The sequence below is a fragment of the Eleutherodactylus coqui genome, chromosome 5 (genome assembly GCF_035609145.1).
Source record: "Eleutherodactylus coqui strain aEleCoq1 chromosome 5, aEleCoq1.hap1, whole genome shotgun sequence".
Lineage (NCBI taxonomy): Eukaryota > Metazoa > Chordata > Amphibia > Anura > Eleutherodactylidae > Eleutherodactylus > Eleutherodactylus coqui.
In genome coordinates this window covers 101,622,260-101,638,057 of record NC_089841.1, presented here as the reverse complement: position 1 = coordinate 101,638,057, position 15,798 = coordinate 101,622,260, and the positions used below count along the sequence as shown (strand labels likewise).

The 15,798-nt window shown below is 40.5% G+C and overlaps 1 protein-coding gene across 1 annotated transcript in view; it reads left to right on the top strand.

Annotated features, from left to right (window-relative positions):
- Positions 1-584: 584 nt before the first annotated feature.
- EDIL3 (EGF like repeats and discoidin domains 3) overlaps positions 585-15,798 on the top strand; it is a 649,344-nt gene continuing 634,130 nt past the window's right edge. Inside the window, exon 1 of the mRNA XM_066602963.1 lies at positions 585-1,225. Coding sequence (XP_066459060.1) covers positions 1,159-1,225 — 67 coding nt within the window. The 5' untranslated portion in view covers positions 585-1,158. The remainder of the gene's footprint in view (positions 1,226-15,798) is intronic.

The window sequence follows — 15,798 nt, the reverse complement described above, 5'->3', positions numbered from 1 at the left end:
ATCAGACAACCTTGATCCTACTTCACAGGCAACTGCTAAAATATCAATATTTCCTAATATAATATTACTGTCAGAATCATTCCTGCAGGCTATGCATCAAGTCCATATCTTCTGCAAATCCTCCACACCTTCAATGTGATAAATAAAATAGATCCCATGCTAAAGATACTGAACATCCTAGTAAAACTATGGGCCATTTAAAACCTTCTTTACCCATGCAGTTATCTCAATCACTCCTGCAACAAACAGTAGTACCGGCTATAATATATATGAGGCAATTACCCTTTAAGCATTCCTCTCATAGCTGCTTGTTTCATGTGATACAATGTTTCTATATTATTGTTATTGTTATCATGTTGATGTTTCTTTTTATCTCTTCCAGTACATTAAACCAATGTTATACTGTAGTTGTAGAACATCCTCACATCTTTTGCAGCCTGCCACAGTCTTTCTTCTGCATGTGAAGCAGCTGAGCTACACCAGTTTAATGCTACTGGGATAGTTGTGCACCGTGCATGTAAATCTGTGCACTGATCTCTCTGTTCTCAGCTCTTCAGCATCCTCCCTGCCTCAGTTCCCAGTCATCACATGTTTGGATCCTCTGCAGCACAGAGCTGGGATCACCCTCCAGTAGAAGATCTGGATGCTACATGCAGCCACATATGCTGAGCACTAGACTGAGGTTAGAGTGCCTTTAAGGCAGGAACAGTGTAGCAAAGCCCAAGTGAGAAGGATGAAGTAAGTCAGCAGGAGGAGCAGGTGTCTGGGCGGTGCAGCCACATTCCCTTCTTTCCATTCTCTCTTTCCCAGTCTCTTCTTGTCTTTTCATTCTTTCTTCCAGTAGAAGGAGCTACTTGTCTGATCACAGGCAGAGGACCAGGGAAGGCTGAGAGGCACGCTGCCTGTGTTTGCATACACACCGACCGCTGCTGTCATTGTCCTCCTCAGCTGACCACAGCACTCGGATGTAAATCGCACATCAGGCGCAGCTTTGCGCAAAATAGCACATCAGGCGCAGCTTTGCGCACTGGCTACTACTTCTCTGATCAGCCAGTGAATGTCGGGGAAGGAATAATACAGAAGAAGCAATTGCAGATTCTCCTTATTACACCGGACTTGGGCTTCCTTGGATCTTTATCTTTGTAGTGACCCAGAAAGATGATCTTTAAGGAGGTCACAAGCCTCCTGCTGAGTGTCAGCTTCTGGGTACCACTCCTAGTTAAAGGTAAGTGATGCTGCTGCTGTGCCTAATACTTTTCCTTACTGTATGTCAACTAACTCTATCACTTAGCGACACATCATATATGCTAGAAGGAGTGAAGTGTCCTATTGGGAATTGAGGGGTGACAGGGAATTGGGGAATGACGTGATGCATGATCCCCATGTGGATTATTCCTTCTGCCATCTGCAAATGGTCTGTAATGAGATGACTGGGAGAGAAAGCTTAATTGTAATCTCTGTTAGTAGGATTTAAAGAACTACAGGGCAGTCCTTGTGTTTCCTTCTGGTGATGTAGGATGCAGCCATGCTTGGAAATTAGGACTATGGAACAGTTCCAAGTTATGTTATCACTTGTAATGTGTCAGCTGCTCATAACTCATGTCCTAGGAAGTACTCTGATACATACTGTAGATGTTAGTAGTCTTGCAAAGTTGTCTAGAAACAAGGTTGTGAATAATGGATGGAAGTTGTTTGATTTTGAAATCTACTTTTACCTTACAACATAATGTGAAGCTACAAACTTTATAGCAAATTTAAGAATACATTAACACACACCCCTTGTAGGTAATTCTGCATGCCCCTGGATCTTACCCTTCAGTTTATGCATTATGTGCTCATGTGCATTGCTGCCTTCCAGGCATTATTCCTTTGCTCAATTTGTCCCTTATATGTTCCCCTGCTAAATTCTATTACTGCATATTTCCATCTTTACTAAATTCCCCTTTTTGTTGATCTTCTATATAGCTTAAAAGCACTGTGCCCCAAGCTGTACCTGTTCTAGATCAAGCGCTGTCCTCTGTGCACCTGTTCACTTTTATGCACCTACACTCTTCTTGCCCCAAGCACTGCTTGGACTTTTCACCCCAGCCTGGACTCTGCACCACTCATTGCTGCACCTATACCTACTAGGCTCTGCTACTGGCTCTTCCAGAGCTAAACACTGGTACTGAAAATCTGCAGCCCCATCTCTCCTTGGCATGAGGACTGTCAATAGAATAGCTCCCTAACTTCTGTTGGTAGAGGGGAAAGGTCTTGTTAAATACAGACAATTCGTCATGGCTTGTAGGAGTAGGTCTAAGGATGAAAGGAATGGATGAGATTAGTGTCTACCCGACTGTGTAGTTCGTTTTCTCTGCCTGAAAGATAATGAAGCCTTTGGGGCTTTAAATTGTGTGAACAGGCACTGATCTGATCTCCCAAATTAATATAAATATCACAATGGGAGTGACCGCATCCATAAAATAAATCCCTTCTCCCCCAGTACGGCCACTGCTTCATTTTTCTATACTGTCAACCTCTGTTCTCATGAAGAGTTGTGATTTAGAACATCTGTATCAATCTGCAGGAAAAACACCATTAAATGAGAGGGATTGCACAGAAAGCCTGGATGCATTTTGTTTATTTGGCTACAGTGCAGCATATAGATTTATCTTGTAAGGAAACAAGAATGCAATCAGTAAAGCCAACACTGCTGTCATTAGATTATAGATTAGAACAAAAAGTCAAAAGGTATCCGGAATAGCTTTAATAAGCACTTGAGCTCAGCAAATGATTTCTCTCTTAAGAGACATATTTTCCGGTTTGTTTCTTATTATTGATTATCTCTGCACTTAGGTTCAAAAATGAGAGAAAGTTTATTGCTCCCACCAACCTGTATACTACCTAATGGTCACCCTCTCTCCTTTCTGTAATTCCCTATAGTCCTTTAGATTGGTTGATAAGGGCAAGAGAGGTCTTACTGCAGCCACTGCAGATTTACTACTCAGACCATTAAAAATCTAATTAATTTATCTTACACTGTTTCAGCACAGATAGATAGGTAGATAGATAGATAGATAGATAGATAGATAGATAGATAGATAGATAGATAGATAGATGCGTAGTTAAAACTGTGGCCTTTCTCAGGTGGTTATAAAACATGAAGACCAACTAGTATCAGACAGTCCAGCTGGTGCTTTGAGGACTTAAATTCCTATTAATACCATGAGACCAGCAGATGTGTTCCATACCTAAGACTCTATGGAGCCACCCACTGATGATTAGGAAGTGATTCATGTAATCTCTGTGAATTGTCATGAGAGGCAATGAAGAGTTTTCAGAATTTGGACAGAAAGATGCCACCCACATCAGTAACTGGCCTTCGGGAAAGGCATAAAACATGATGTTATTGTTTTGCTTTTTTGCTTTTTTTATTTGATAATATGTATTCCTTTTATATTGCGTTGTGGCAGATGTTAGTTCCATCACAGCATATTCAGACAGATGTTATTTTAATGATGCTACACAGTATAAATACAAAGGCGACTTCATAGATTGGAAGAGGAAAAATGAGCTTCATTAACATAGAAACGATTGTTGCTCACGCTAGCTGAGTTTGTGGTTTGTTTATAGAACTGTTTAGTTCTTTTATTATAAAGTCTTGCCACTTCATGCAGTCCGGGTATAATAACCAACAGGAACATAACTCAGATTTCCCTCTCTACATTGTAGGGTTTTGGGATTCCATACTCTACTACGGGCCATGTCTTTAAATGATTTCTGATTTTAAATGATCAGTCATCAAACTGAATAGTGTATTAGCTATTTAATAATTCACCAGCATGGGCTATTCTAAAAATTCAATAACATTAGACACAGTGTCAGGAAGCACGTGATATTATGCAATCAGTCACAGTGGTGAACGCTCATATCTTAATCCTTTAAGCAAAATGTACCCCATTAAGGTCTAGACAAATTCATTTGTTTTACAGATTGACTTCTCTGGGTAGCTTCAATTCCCCGCTCTGTCTAAAATGAACTATTGAAGGCGAGCAAGTTGATATTATTCACTTGCTGTGAAACCCACTCGTATATTAAATATTCATTTGAAGGAAAATCTACTTTTTCATCCTTTTTTTTCCCATCCATAGTAGATTTATAATTGTAAGGTGATGCAATGATCTCTAATGTAACATTTACCAAAGTATTAACATATCTATTCTTCTTCATTCTCTGAGAGATGATCAATCAGTTTAATGTAGTCCATTTTGCAAACCTGTGTAATAAAATACGATTTAGAAAATAGATGATTTTTCTCTAGAAAGAATGATCTCTTTTATAACAAGTGTCCAATTTTCCTAACTCAAAGTTGATGACTAAAAAGTTTCAAATTATGATATCTGATTTTTAAGTACATTGGAATGCCAATAGCCTGGCCAACGAGCTGTAAAATTGAATGTCGTCCTTCCTTAAAACGCGTTATTTGCCAAATTACTGAGGCTTCCAGGTTTAGTGCGCTTTAACATTTACATTAAGGAACAAGTCAAGATGATTTTCTGTTTTCCCGATGAGTGAAAACTAATGGAATTTTTTAAGTGTGGTCGGTGCCCACAGTAGCCTTACATTTAAATGCTTCCAAGTGTTATCTATCCTTAAATAAGTAGCCAAATGGTCTGTAGCAGTTTTCAATTTAAAGCTGGTATTTGTCATTTACAGCTCTCACAAGCAGTGCCTTAAACTTTCTTATGTATAAAGTTATGAGATGGTGACATTTGCATCAGCCAGTAATGGACATGTAGAGCACTGGGGAGAAATAACGTTTTTATACTAGTGTGTATTCTAGATCAGGAGTCTCCAACCTCCTATGTGTATTCTAGATCAGGAGTCTCCAACCTCCTATGACTCTCCAGCTCTTGTGAATCGACAATATCCAGAGTGCCCTGAAAACCTCAGACTGGATGATTTTAGTATCAAGGTGCTTTCACACATACAGAATATTTCTGCAATTCACATCTAAAGGCACAGCTTAATCTACTGCTGTGGATCTCCGCTCCGTAACTCGCATGTATACATCTGGATTTCAGTGCAGAAATGTCTGCGTTTATAGATGCAGATTGTGGAAATATTCCACTCATATGAAAGCATCTGTGGTGGCAGCAAAGGAATGGGATTGTGGTGTTTTCACAGTATTACTCCAGGTCCATGTGATCCTGTTTCCAGCACCAGTTCACTGTCATTGAAATAGGTACCTAAGGTGTTATCTGTCATAAATCCCTCGGTGTTTGCTGTCACTTCCGAAGGTCCCTTTATTGTCATCTATAAGAAATCCCTCCTATGGATTGCATTTCTATTACAACTCCTGTGGTCTAAGGACTGATTGGGCAAGAAGAAGGAACTACCCTTAGTCTACCAATCAGCCATGATGGAGGTGTGCTTATTCTGCTCCCACCTCTACCTGAGTGCTGGTTATTTTCCTGCCCGTAGTGTTTGGTGAAGCAGCAGACTCCTGTCAGCCAAGTACTTATGGCTATTTATAATTGCTCTTTCCTTTGGCAGTTAACTTCCTCGCTTTTCCCCTTCTAGCTACAGTTTAGACCCCCTAGGTTTCTGACATGGAGCTGTCCTTGCTGGGTCAATTGCCCTGCTTTTAGGCAAGGTCTGCCACACCAAAGTGGGTTAGGGATAGCGTTCCCATTCCCATACTTTATTTGCCTATCTTGTGTTTCCTACGTCTTTGATTGTCCGTCTTTATCTGTTGTGTTAGTGACGTCTGTGGAAAGCACCATACTTGTGCCCTTCACTAACATAACAGCACCAGCACTAGAAAGCTACAGATTGGACATCGTGGTTCTAAATAATCAATTATACAAGTTATATGATGTGTTTCTTGGTTCTTATTGAAGTTTACAGCAGACAATGTTGCTTTTTATTGACTTTTTTTTCTTTTTGTTATATGTAAAAGTGTGTTAGAAGTGTTGACCAGTTTTAATCTTTATACGATTGTCAGAGCTGTGCAAGTAAATCACAGAAAAAGGACATATTAATTCAAAAATCACTGCCAGTAGGCATATTTACTGGTATGCTGATACAAAGATACAAGGGCAGGTATAAACATCACTTCTCAACAGCATGTAGTTAGGCGAATTGCTATATGAAAGAGCTTGCACAGGTGCAAAATACTGATGAACACGTACATGTCTACCACATACTGGGAGATCGCTGCTTAGTTTTATACTTGCACATAGATAAGGCATAGAAAGGGTGCCAGTCCCACTGATACGTGTGGTGCACCATGCAGGCTTACAACCCATCAATGACGCAGCATACAGTCTGGTGGGCAGTAGTGTTCATTGTTGCCCTTATATAATCAGTAAGTGTAAGTAGCATAAACTTTTCTGAGGGAGACATCTCCGGTAAGGTTTTTGCACCATGGTGATAACGTCAGAGGGGTATAAATGCTGTGCAAATATCTCCTACCACTTTTCTAGTCATGTTGAGCTGATGAAGCCTCTTGGATGAGTGATGAAAAATCCTAAAGTTTCTGAAACAAGTCTAGTGGATTTTCACTAACCACTACTAGATATAGTGTACCCTTACCTAGTGGATGAACCAAAAGCTACGTAGACATAGGGTCCTTTTACACGGGATGCTAGATGCAAAAGAGCCTATGAGTCTTCCCAGCAATGATCGCTCAGTGAATGGAGGCTGAGCAGGCAGGGGATCATTCAGTCTCTCCTGCCTCTATTCGCAGTAAGCAGGCAGTTGTTCATAGATGAATGACTACCTGTTTATATGGGTTGATCATTGTTCAGTTTTTATGTGTGCAGAATCTGAATGACGAACAGAAAGCCTTTGAATTATCATTCATCGTTCAATCATTGCATGCCTTTACACTGAACAATTATCATTCAGATTTCCGGGATTAAGCGAGAATCTGAACAACATGTAAAAGGGCCATACACTGAATTGCCATTTCATTACAGACACCCATATCACAGTGCATTGGATCTTCTTGGCCTTCAGAACTGTAGCAATTCATCACAGAGTCCATCCACAGTTATTAGAGAACCAAGAGGACGTCAAGAAAATATTCCTTCCATTACTCCACCTCCACTAGCCTGAACTGTTGGTACCTGACAGGAAGGGTTGAACAATCCATGCTGTTTGCATGAAATTCTGACCCTCTCATCAGCATGGTGCAATAGAAATCTGCATTCATCTGACCAGGTGATGTTTTTCTGGTGCTCAGTGATCTAATTTTTTTGCCCACTGGAGTCTTGCCTTTCTGTTTTTCTTAAAAAGCAATGGCACTTGAACTGGTCATCTTGTCCATCTGTGCTTGACTGTAAATTGATTGAACAATTCTTGACATCCTCTTCTGACCCCTTTTGTCGATAAATTGTTTACATTCGTACATACCCCTTTTTTGGATGTTTTAGCTCAATCACAGCATTCTCAGCATACTTTCTGTACCAAAACACCACAGGGTTGGCAGATTATGAAATACTGACCCCAACTAATCTAGCATTTGAAGTCACGCAGATAGGCAATTTTTTCATTCTAATGTGTATTCACAAAATATGGAAAGCAGAACCTTACTGGGTCAACATATGGATGAAATCCACAGCAAAACAACAATTTAATTGACTAAGTGAACATTGAAGCCAATAAATGGGTTTATGTCAGTTGTGACCTCAGAATTATAACAGTGTAGAAGCTTCTCGTTAATAACTTCTGTTTTCAAAATCTTATATTTTCTGAAGCACTTGACATACTATATGTCTATAAATACGCTCTAATTAAGGGCAGGGGAATACGTACACAAGTCATGCTTCCCTTCTCTGCTACAAGCTCATGTCCACTAGTCATCAAATACAGACTGCATGAACCATCTACTAATAATTACATTTTTCTATGTAGCCAAAATGATATTTACTACATATAGATAGGATACAATGGTAGCATTCCCGATGGTTGTGTCAGATGAAGAAAACATCACAAAAATTATTTATATTAATTCCTATATGTCATTCTCAGTGGAGAAAAATCACCCAACCTCAAATTTGTAATATACAAAGCTATCAAGGTTTTAAAGGGATTTTCCAGGCAGATGCTGTTGATGACCTATCCTCAGGATAGGTCATCAATAGCTGATCTCTGGGATCCACTGCTTGGGAACTCGACCGATCAGCTGTTTTGGCACAACACATGGAGTAAGAAGATAACTCCATAGTAACATAGTATGTAAGGCAGAATGAAGACAATGTCCATCTAGTTCAGCCTGCTTAACCTCCTATGTTGTTGATCCAGAGGAAGGCAAAAAACCCCAAGAGGCAGGAGCTAATTAGCCCATTTGGGGGAAAATTCCTTCCCGGCACCCTAATGGCAATCAGACTAATCCCTGGATCAACCCCTAATAGTTCCTACCTGCCTGTATACTACTTCTCTGTAATAGCCAGCGCTTCTAATTGCAAGTGCGGGTCCCTTTAAAAACAATGAGAGTTGTGCATGCAATTACCAGTGCCAGATGCTACACAGGGGTCAGAGAAATTGGCTTCCACTCTCTAACCTCTGACATTTGGTGGTGACAGAGGGCACCAGAACAGCTGATCGATTGGGGTCCGAGTGGCAGACCCCAACCGATCAGCTAATGATGATCTATTCTGAGGATAGGTCATCAATAATATTTGCCTGAAAAACTCCTTTAAAGGGGTTGTCTCACGAAATCAAGTGGGGTTATACACTTCTGTATGGCCATATTAATGCACTTTGTAATATACATCGTGCATTAAATATGAGCCATACAGAAGTTATTCACTTACCTGCTCCGTTGCTAGCGTCCTCGTCGCCATGGTTCCGTCTAATTTCGGGGTCTTCTTGCTTTTTTAGACGCGCTTGCACTGTGCGGTCTTCTACCTTCGGCTCTGCTCGGCAGCATCTGCGTTTTGGCCCTGCCCCCTTGTACGCATCATCGCGTAGCTCCGCCCCCATCACGTGCCGATTCCAGCCAATCAGGAGGCTGGAACCGGCACACATCATGGGGCGGAGCTACGCGATGATGCGTACAAGGGGCGGAGCCAAAACGCAGATGCTGCCGAGCAGAGCCGAAGGTAGAAGACCGCACAGCGCAAGCGCGTCTAAAAAAGCAAGAAGACCCCGAAATTAGACGGAACCATGGCGACGAGGACGCTAGCAACGGAGCAGGTAAGTGAATAACTTCTGTATGGCTCATATTTAATGCACGATGTATATTACAAAGTGCATTAATATGGCCATACAGAAGTGTATAACCCCACTTGATTTCGTGAGACAACCCCTTTAAGTTACTGAGATCTGGAAATTCCATTGTGACACATGAAAGTTCCACATGTAACCAAATCATTCATATAAATTTTATATGAATTCAGTGGTGCTGTTGATGATTGTACAGGGGGTAGTGGCCAGAGCTTGTAGTTGCAGGCGCAGCTGTCATTGATTTTAATGAGAGCTGGAACTGCAATTATGAGCACTGACCAGTACACAGGCACCGCAGCTGACTGCTTTAGCTCAAACCGCTGCGTATTAGGCCTGATTCACATGAGTGTATGTGTATTTGCACGTACATTTGAACCTTGTTTTTGCACATTGGGTGTTGCACATTTGTGCACTCAATTCCCTTCTTTAGTGTGCTTTTTGCACATGCAAATTGTGCACATTTGTGAGTACAAAAAAACCTGCTGCCACGGCCTCGTCCATTGAAATGGCTAATTAGCCTAATTAATTTCATATGTTCTATTTCACTAAGAAAATGCACAGGAAAATAGAATATGCTACATATTTTTGTGTGACGGAATTGCACACACAAAATATATGCTCGTGAATTAACCCATTGCAAATGCAAGCAAAAATATGGTCATGTGAATCCGGCCCTATGGTGCTGACAACGGGTGCATGAACAGCTGATTGGATGGGATGCCAAGCGGCTATTGATGACCTATCCTCAGGATAGGTCAACAATAGTATTTGTGGATAGCCCCTTAAAATATGGAGGTCACTTAGACAAGCAACTGAAAGACCATGCTGCAGTCTCATGAGATATTAAAGTTTATCTTTGAATAAGCAGATATCAACTGAAAAGTTTTTGAAAAACTTTACACATATCGTAGAGTATGTGAAGACTTCATTTTTAGCTGCAGTTTCGCTTTAAATGTAAGAACCATTAGATAAGGTCTACTCCCAATAGAAAACGTCTGTTCATAATTTGATACAATTTAATATTATACATCTATGTTGAATCTGCTGTTACAGTAAAACTGTTTTGTTTGGGGTTCTCGTCTGCCACTGTTCCTCGTGTTGGAAAATATTGTACAAGAGACTCTGGTTTGTGTAGCTATTTTAATGATTTGTCAGACTGGTTTCTGTGGTTAACAAAATGTACTTTACATAATACTTCTTTGCTGAACCATCACAATATAAGATATAAGAATATCTCTGCTGGAAAAAGCTTGTAATGTCATTAATTCGGAATGCAGGATGTGGGGGCTGAGGAGTTACTGGGGAATGACTGGACAGCAAGGAAAATGACCAGAGGGCTCAGCAATACAGTATGTTAAAAACATTAGTGATATTAGTTTCATTGGAAAACTGTGTGGGATAAATCTTATCTATCCATCCAAGTACCTTACAGGATTCAATGTGGTTAGAATTTGTACAGAACTTGGCAAGTTTGTGCTTTAATTGGCTGCAAAAACAGAGGCAGTGTATACTGTGTTCCTCTGACTAATATGCAACTGTTGATGCACAAGTAATAACAATATACATGAAACAAGACTATATACACTATCCAGTCATAATATCAAAACCACCTTTTGTAGATCCCAATTGTGCCACCAAAATAACTTTGACCCATCAAGGCTGGGATTCACAAAACCTCTGAAGGTTTCCCATGGTAGTTGGCACTTAGATGTCAGCAAATACTTTAAGTCCTGTAAATTGGGAAGTGGAGCCTCCACGGATTGGGCTTGGTTTCCCAGCACATCCCATACATACTCCATCATATTAAGATCTGGGGAATTTGAAGGCCAAGTTAACACCATAGAAATGATATCTTCAATTCACCTAACAGTAATCAGCAAATACACAGGAGTGCAGGGCAGCACAGAGCTCATAGAGCAAAGAAAAATCCAGTATCCATGACTTAGCATAAAACCTTCAGGCTTTATTTAACATATTTAATAAAATCCATCAAAGTAAGACATACACTACTGATGCCTTTTAGACCTATACCGGATCTTAGTCATAGATTTTATTGGATATGTTAAAGAAAGCCTGAAAATTTTATGTTAAACATCAGATGTCTGAATTTCCTCTGTTCCAACTCAATGCAATGAACTCCTTGTCTTGTTCCTCAAACCATTTCTGAGCAATTTTTGCAGTGTGGCTGGGTACATTGTTTTACTGAAAAGGCCACTGCCAATAGGGAATATCAATGCCATGAAGGGAGAAGCTGGGAATACTTTGTCTACTACAGTGTTGTTAATGTAAAAATCAATATTTGCTATACAATATGCTTTGGGGGTCCAAATTCTTAGCTAGAGGTAAGCTGAGCTCAGGAGATTAACTCTCACAACAACAACACTTAGCCTGATCAAAGTAATTTGTTTATTGATTGACATGCACCAGTTTTTATAGGGGCACATATTCAATTACAATAATTCAAATCTGTTATAATTTAGTTATTACCATTGGTCAAGAGAAACAAACACTATGAATATGCACGATAAGGAATTTAACATTTAAATTGCTGAAGGAAGAGCAGTGCAGACGCAGTAGAATCCTACATGATTAACTTCTCTGAACACAAATATACTTTAATTATAAACAATAATTATTTAGAGAGAGACAGGAGAACAGGGCACAATGACCCGAGACATTCAATCTAGGGCCATCTAATGTTCTAATCATCGAGGTCCCTTCTTATTCTTCAATACATTTTAGCAAACCTTGTTAAAGGAAAAGTACAAAATAATTGACACAGAAGATGGCTACTTGCTCACAAAATGGCTACGCATAGGATAGAACATGGAGTCATATTCATTTCACTAATAGTGTTTAAATATATTAGGTGGTACATGTCAATGTAACATCCACATTAATGTTAAGAACCAAGTTTCCCAGAAGAATATTGCCTAGAGTATCACACTGCCACCTTGTGTTCTTACCATAGTGCATACTGGTGCCATCAATTTCCCAGATAAGCCACGCACACACACACAGCTGTCTACAGCATATTAAAAAAACTGATTTATCACACCAGACTATGCTAGTCCAGTTTTTCTCCTCACCTGCCCATTATATGTACTTTTGGCTGTGGACAGGCATTAGCATTGGTATTCTGACTGGTCTGTGACTACTGCCCAAACACAACAGGCTGCGATGCACTGTATGTAATTATACTTTTATATCATAGCCAACATTAAGTTTTCCAGCAAATTGTGCCATGCCCTGTCTTCTGCGGGACAGGACCAGGACTCTCCCCACACACATCATTTACCGTTGGTTGTCCATGACCCTGTCACGGTTTCAATAGTTGTATAGTCCAAAATTTAGCAGGTTTGGGTGTTTTTATGACCATGATGTTGCAGTTGCATTATAGAATGGTAGAGTTGGAAGGGTTCTCCAGGGTCATCAGATCCAACCCCCTGTTCAATGCAGGATTTACTAAATCACCCCAGACAGATGTCTGACCAGCCTTTGTTTGAACACTTCCATTGAATAAGAACTCACCACAATCTGTGGCAACCTGTTCCACTCATTGATCACCCTCATTGTCAGAAAGTTTTTTCTAATATCTAATCCGTCTCCTCCCTTTCAGTTTCATCCCATTGCTTCTAGTCTTTCCTTGTGCAAATGAAAAAAAGGGCTGATCCCTCTGATCATATTGCACTTAGTAATGCATCTACATTCATAATCATTGTAAGTAATGTCTTAATGTGATCTTGTAATTTTGGTATCATGTGACCAAAGTCGCCATTGTAGTCCTAGCCTATTGCTCATTGGCAACTCCCTTTAGCAATACCAGTCAATTACGGGAGATTCGCAGTAACAGACCACCCTACAACCAGCTAATTTTTGAAGGACCTGTCTTGTGGGAATGTTTTTTTCCCACTGGACAATCCTTTTTGTAATAGTTTAGATACATATAAAGAGAACACACTAGAGATCTAATTCATTTCTATCCTAGCATACGGAGTGATGTGGGAACAGACAAAACAGTGTATCAGGTATTTCAGATTAATTATAGACATTAATTTAAGCATACTGCTTTATAAGAATAAGCCACATCAACACTATCCAAATCATTAACCTATACACCCATGAATTAAGAAAAGTCCACAGTAGTATATAATGAAAAGAAAATGCAGAAATGAATACTGTCTGAGAATCATAATTATATATATGAAACCCTGGAATTATCTGAAACTATTTACAAGTTGACTACATGAGACTGTTTTATACTGAGCGTCAGTCAAAGAGTATTGTATGTTTGGTTTTGTCGCATATTGTTAAAAGGGCCACTCCTGTGAATATTGTTTTTTATTCAGTATGTAATTAGTCCCCCAGTATATAAAAATCAGCTAGTATTACCTTGGTTAGTTATTTCTATCTCATAATTCATCAAGTTCTTAAGAAACAAATTCAAAAGGAAAGTGGAAGAGTAAGAGACACCGATCAGAAAATAAAATGTTATTACACAAATGCACAGAGCATGGGAAACAAACAATGGTAATTGGAACTTCTAATACGTGATGAGAAATATGATGTCATAGGCATCACAGAAACTTGGTGGAATGATACACCTGAGTGGAATACAAGGCTTGAAGGATATAGACCTAAAAAGGGGCGGAGGTGCTGCGTTGTATGTTAGGAAAACAGAAAGGACTCCATTGTAGGCATTTACTATAGGTCGACTGGACAAGCAGAAGATATTGATGAACTCTTTCTACATCAGATGGCCGCACTCTCAAAAAAGCATGACATAGTGATCATGGGAGATTTTAACTATCCAGACATTTGTTGGGAATCTCTCTCAGGTAAAAGTAATGGATCCAACAAATTCTTATCCACTCTTGCTGACAACTTTATCTTCCAAAGGGTAGAAGAGAAAGCTAAGGGATCTGCCATCTTGGATCTAATTCTTACCAGCAAGGAGGAAATGGTCAAGGAAGTAAGGGTGGCTGGGACTTCAGGAGGCATTGATCATGCTATCCTTGAATTTTGGCTAAAAAGGGGAGGAAGACCTGAGAAAACTCAGACCTCAAGGTTGGATTTCAGAAAGGCAGATTTTAATGAACTCAGAAAGAGAGTAGCAAGAATCCAATGGCTGGATGTTCTTAAGGACAGAAATGTCCAAGAAGGATGGGAAGCACAATTATTAACAATCCCTAAAAGAAGGAAGAATGGGAAGCATTTAAAGAGACCAGGATGGATGAATACAGAACCTAAATGCATGCTAAAAAGGAGGAAAAAATGTTTATCAAATGGAAAGAGGGGGAATATCTAAAGACAAATATGATGCAGTCTGCAGAAGCTGTAGGGCAAAAATAGGTAAAGCTACCAACTGATCTTCCCTGCGCTATTGGGGGGATAAAAGAATGCATGCTATCTATAAGCAGAGAGATGGTGAGGGAGCACTTAGCTAATTTAAAGTAATCCAATTCTCCAGGTTCAGATGAATTACATCCTAGAATACTGAAGGAGACAGCACGGGTAATTGCTGAACCACCCGCCGCAATCCTTGAAAATTCCTGGAGAACAGAAATCCCAAAAGATTAGAGAAGTCCCAGAAGATTGCCCTAATAGGGCATATGGACAGAGTTATCTTCCTGAGACAATACTTCTAATTTACAGGATCCAGACTGGCACTTCAGAGGACATATAAGTAGTCACCATTACTCATTTTTTTTAGAATGGGAATATCTGTTAGGCCTGCTATTCATGGGCGGGTCAGGTTCTGCGCGCACGAGCCCATATCGGGAGATGACTCTGCCTGTGGCCAAGGACATTTTTTTACCTGTCCGGGTCTTCTGCGGACCTGTCTAGGTCTTCTACCTCCTGTCCGGATCTTGTTTCTTCAGCACTGCGGATGCGTGCATGCGCAGTACACTTTATTTAACTCCTGCTTTCCCGCGGATCTGCGGCACATCCGCAGTGTCAGCTGTGGGTGTGCTGCAGATTGGACGGCTTCCATTGACTACATCAAGTCAATGGATCCCCACAGAAATGGAGCATGCTGTGATTTATTTTCCAGACCAGAAGGTCCACAAATCAAATCTGCATGCTTTAAAGGAGATGTCCCGCGCCGAAACGGGTTTTTTTTTTTTTTAAACCCCCCCCCCGTTCGGCGCGAGACAACCCCGATGCAGGGGTTAAAAAAACCACCCGCACAGCGCTTACCTGAATCCCGGCGGTCCGGCGTCTTCATACTCACCTGCTGAAGATGGCCGCCGGGATCCTCTGTCTTCATGGACCGCAGGGCTTCTGTGCGGTCCATTGCCGATTCCAGCCTCCTGATTGGCTGGAATCGGCACGTGACGGGGCGGAGCTACACGGAGCTACACGGAGCCCCATAGAGAAGAGGAGAAGACCCGGACTGCGCAAGCGCGGCTAATTTGGCCATCGGAGGGCGAAAATTAGTCGGCACCATGGAGACGAGGACGCTAGCAACGGAGCAGGTAAGTATAAAACTTTTTATAACTTCTGTATGGCTCATAATTAATGCACAATGTACATTACAAAGTGCATTATTATGGCCATACAGAAGTGTATAGACCCACTTGC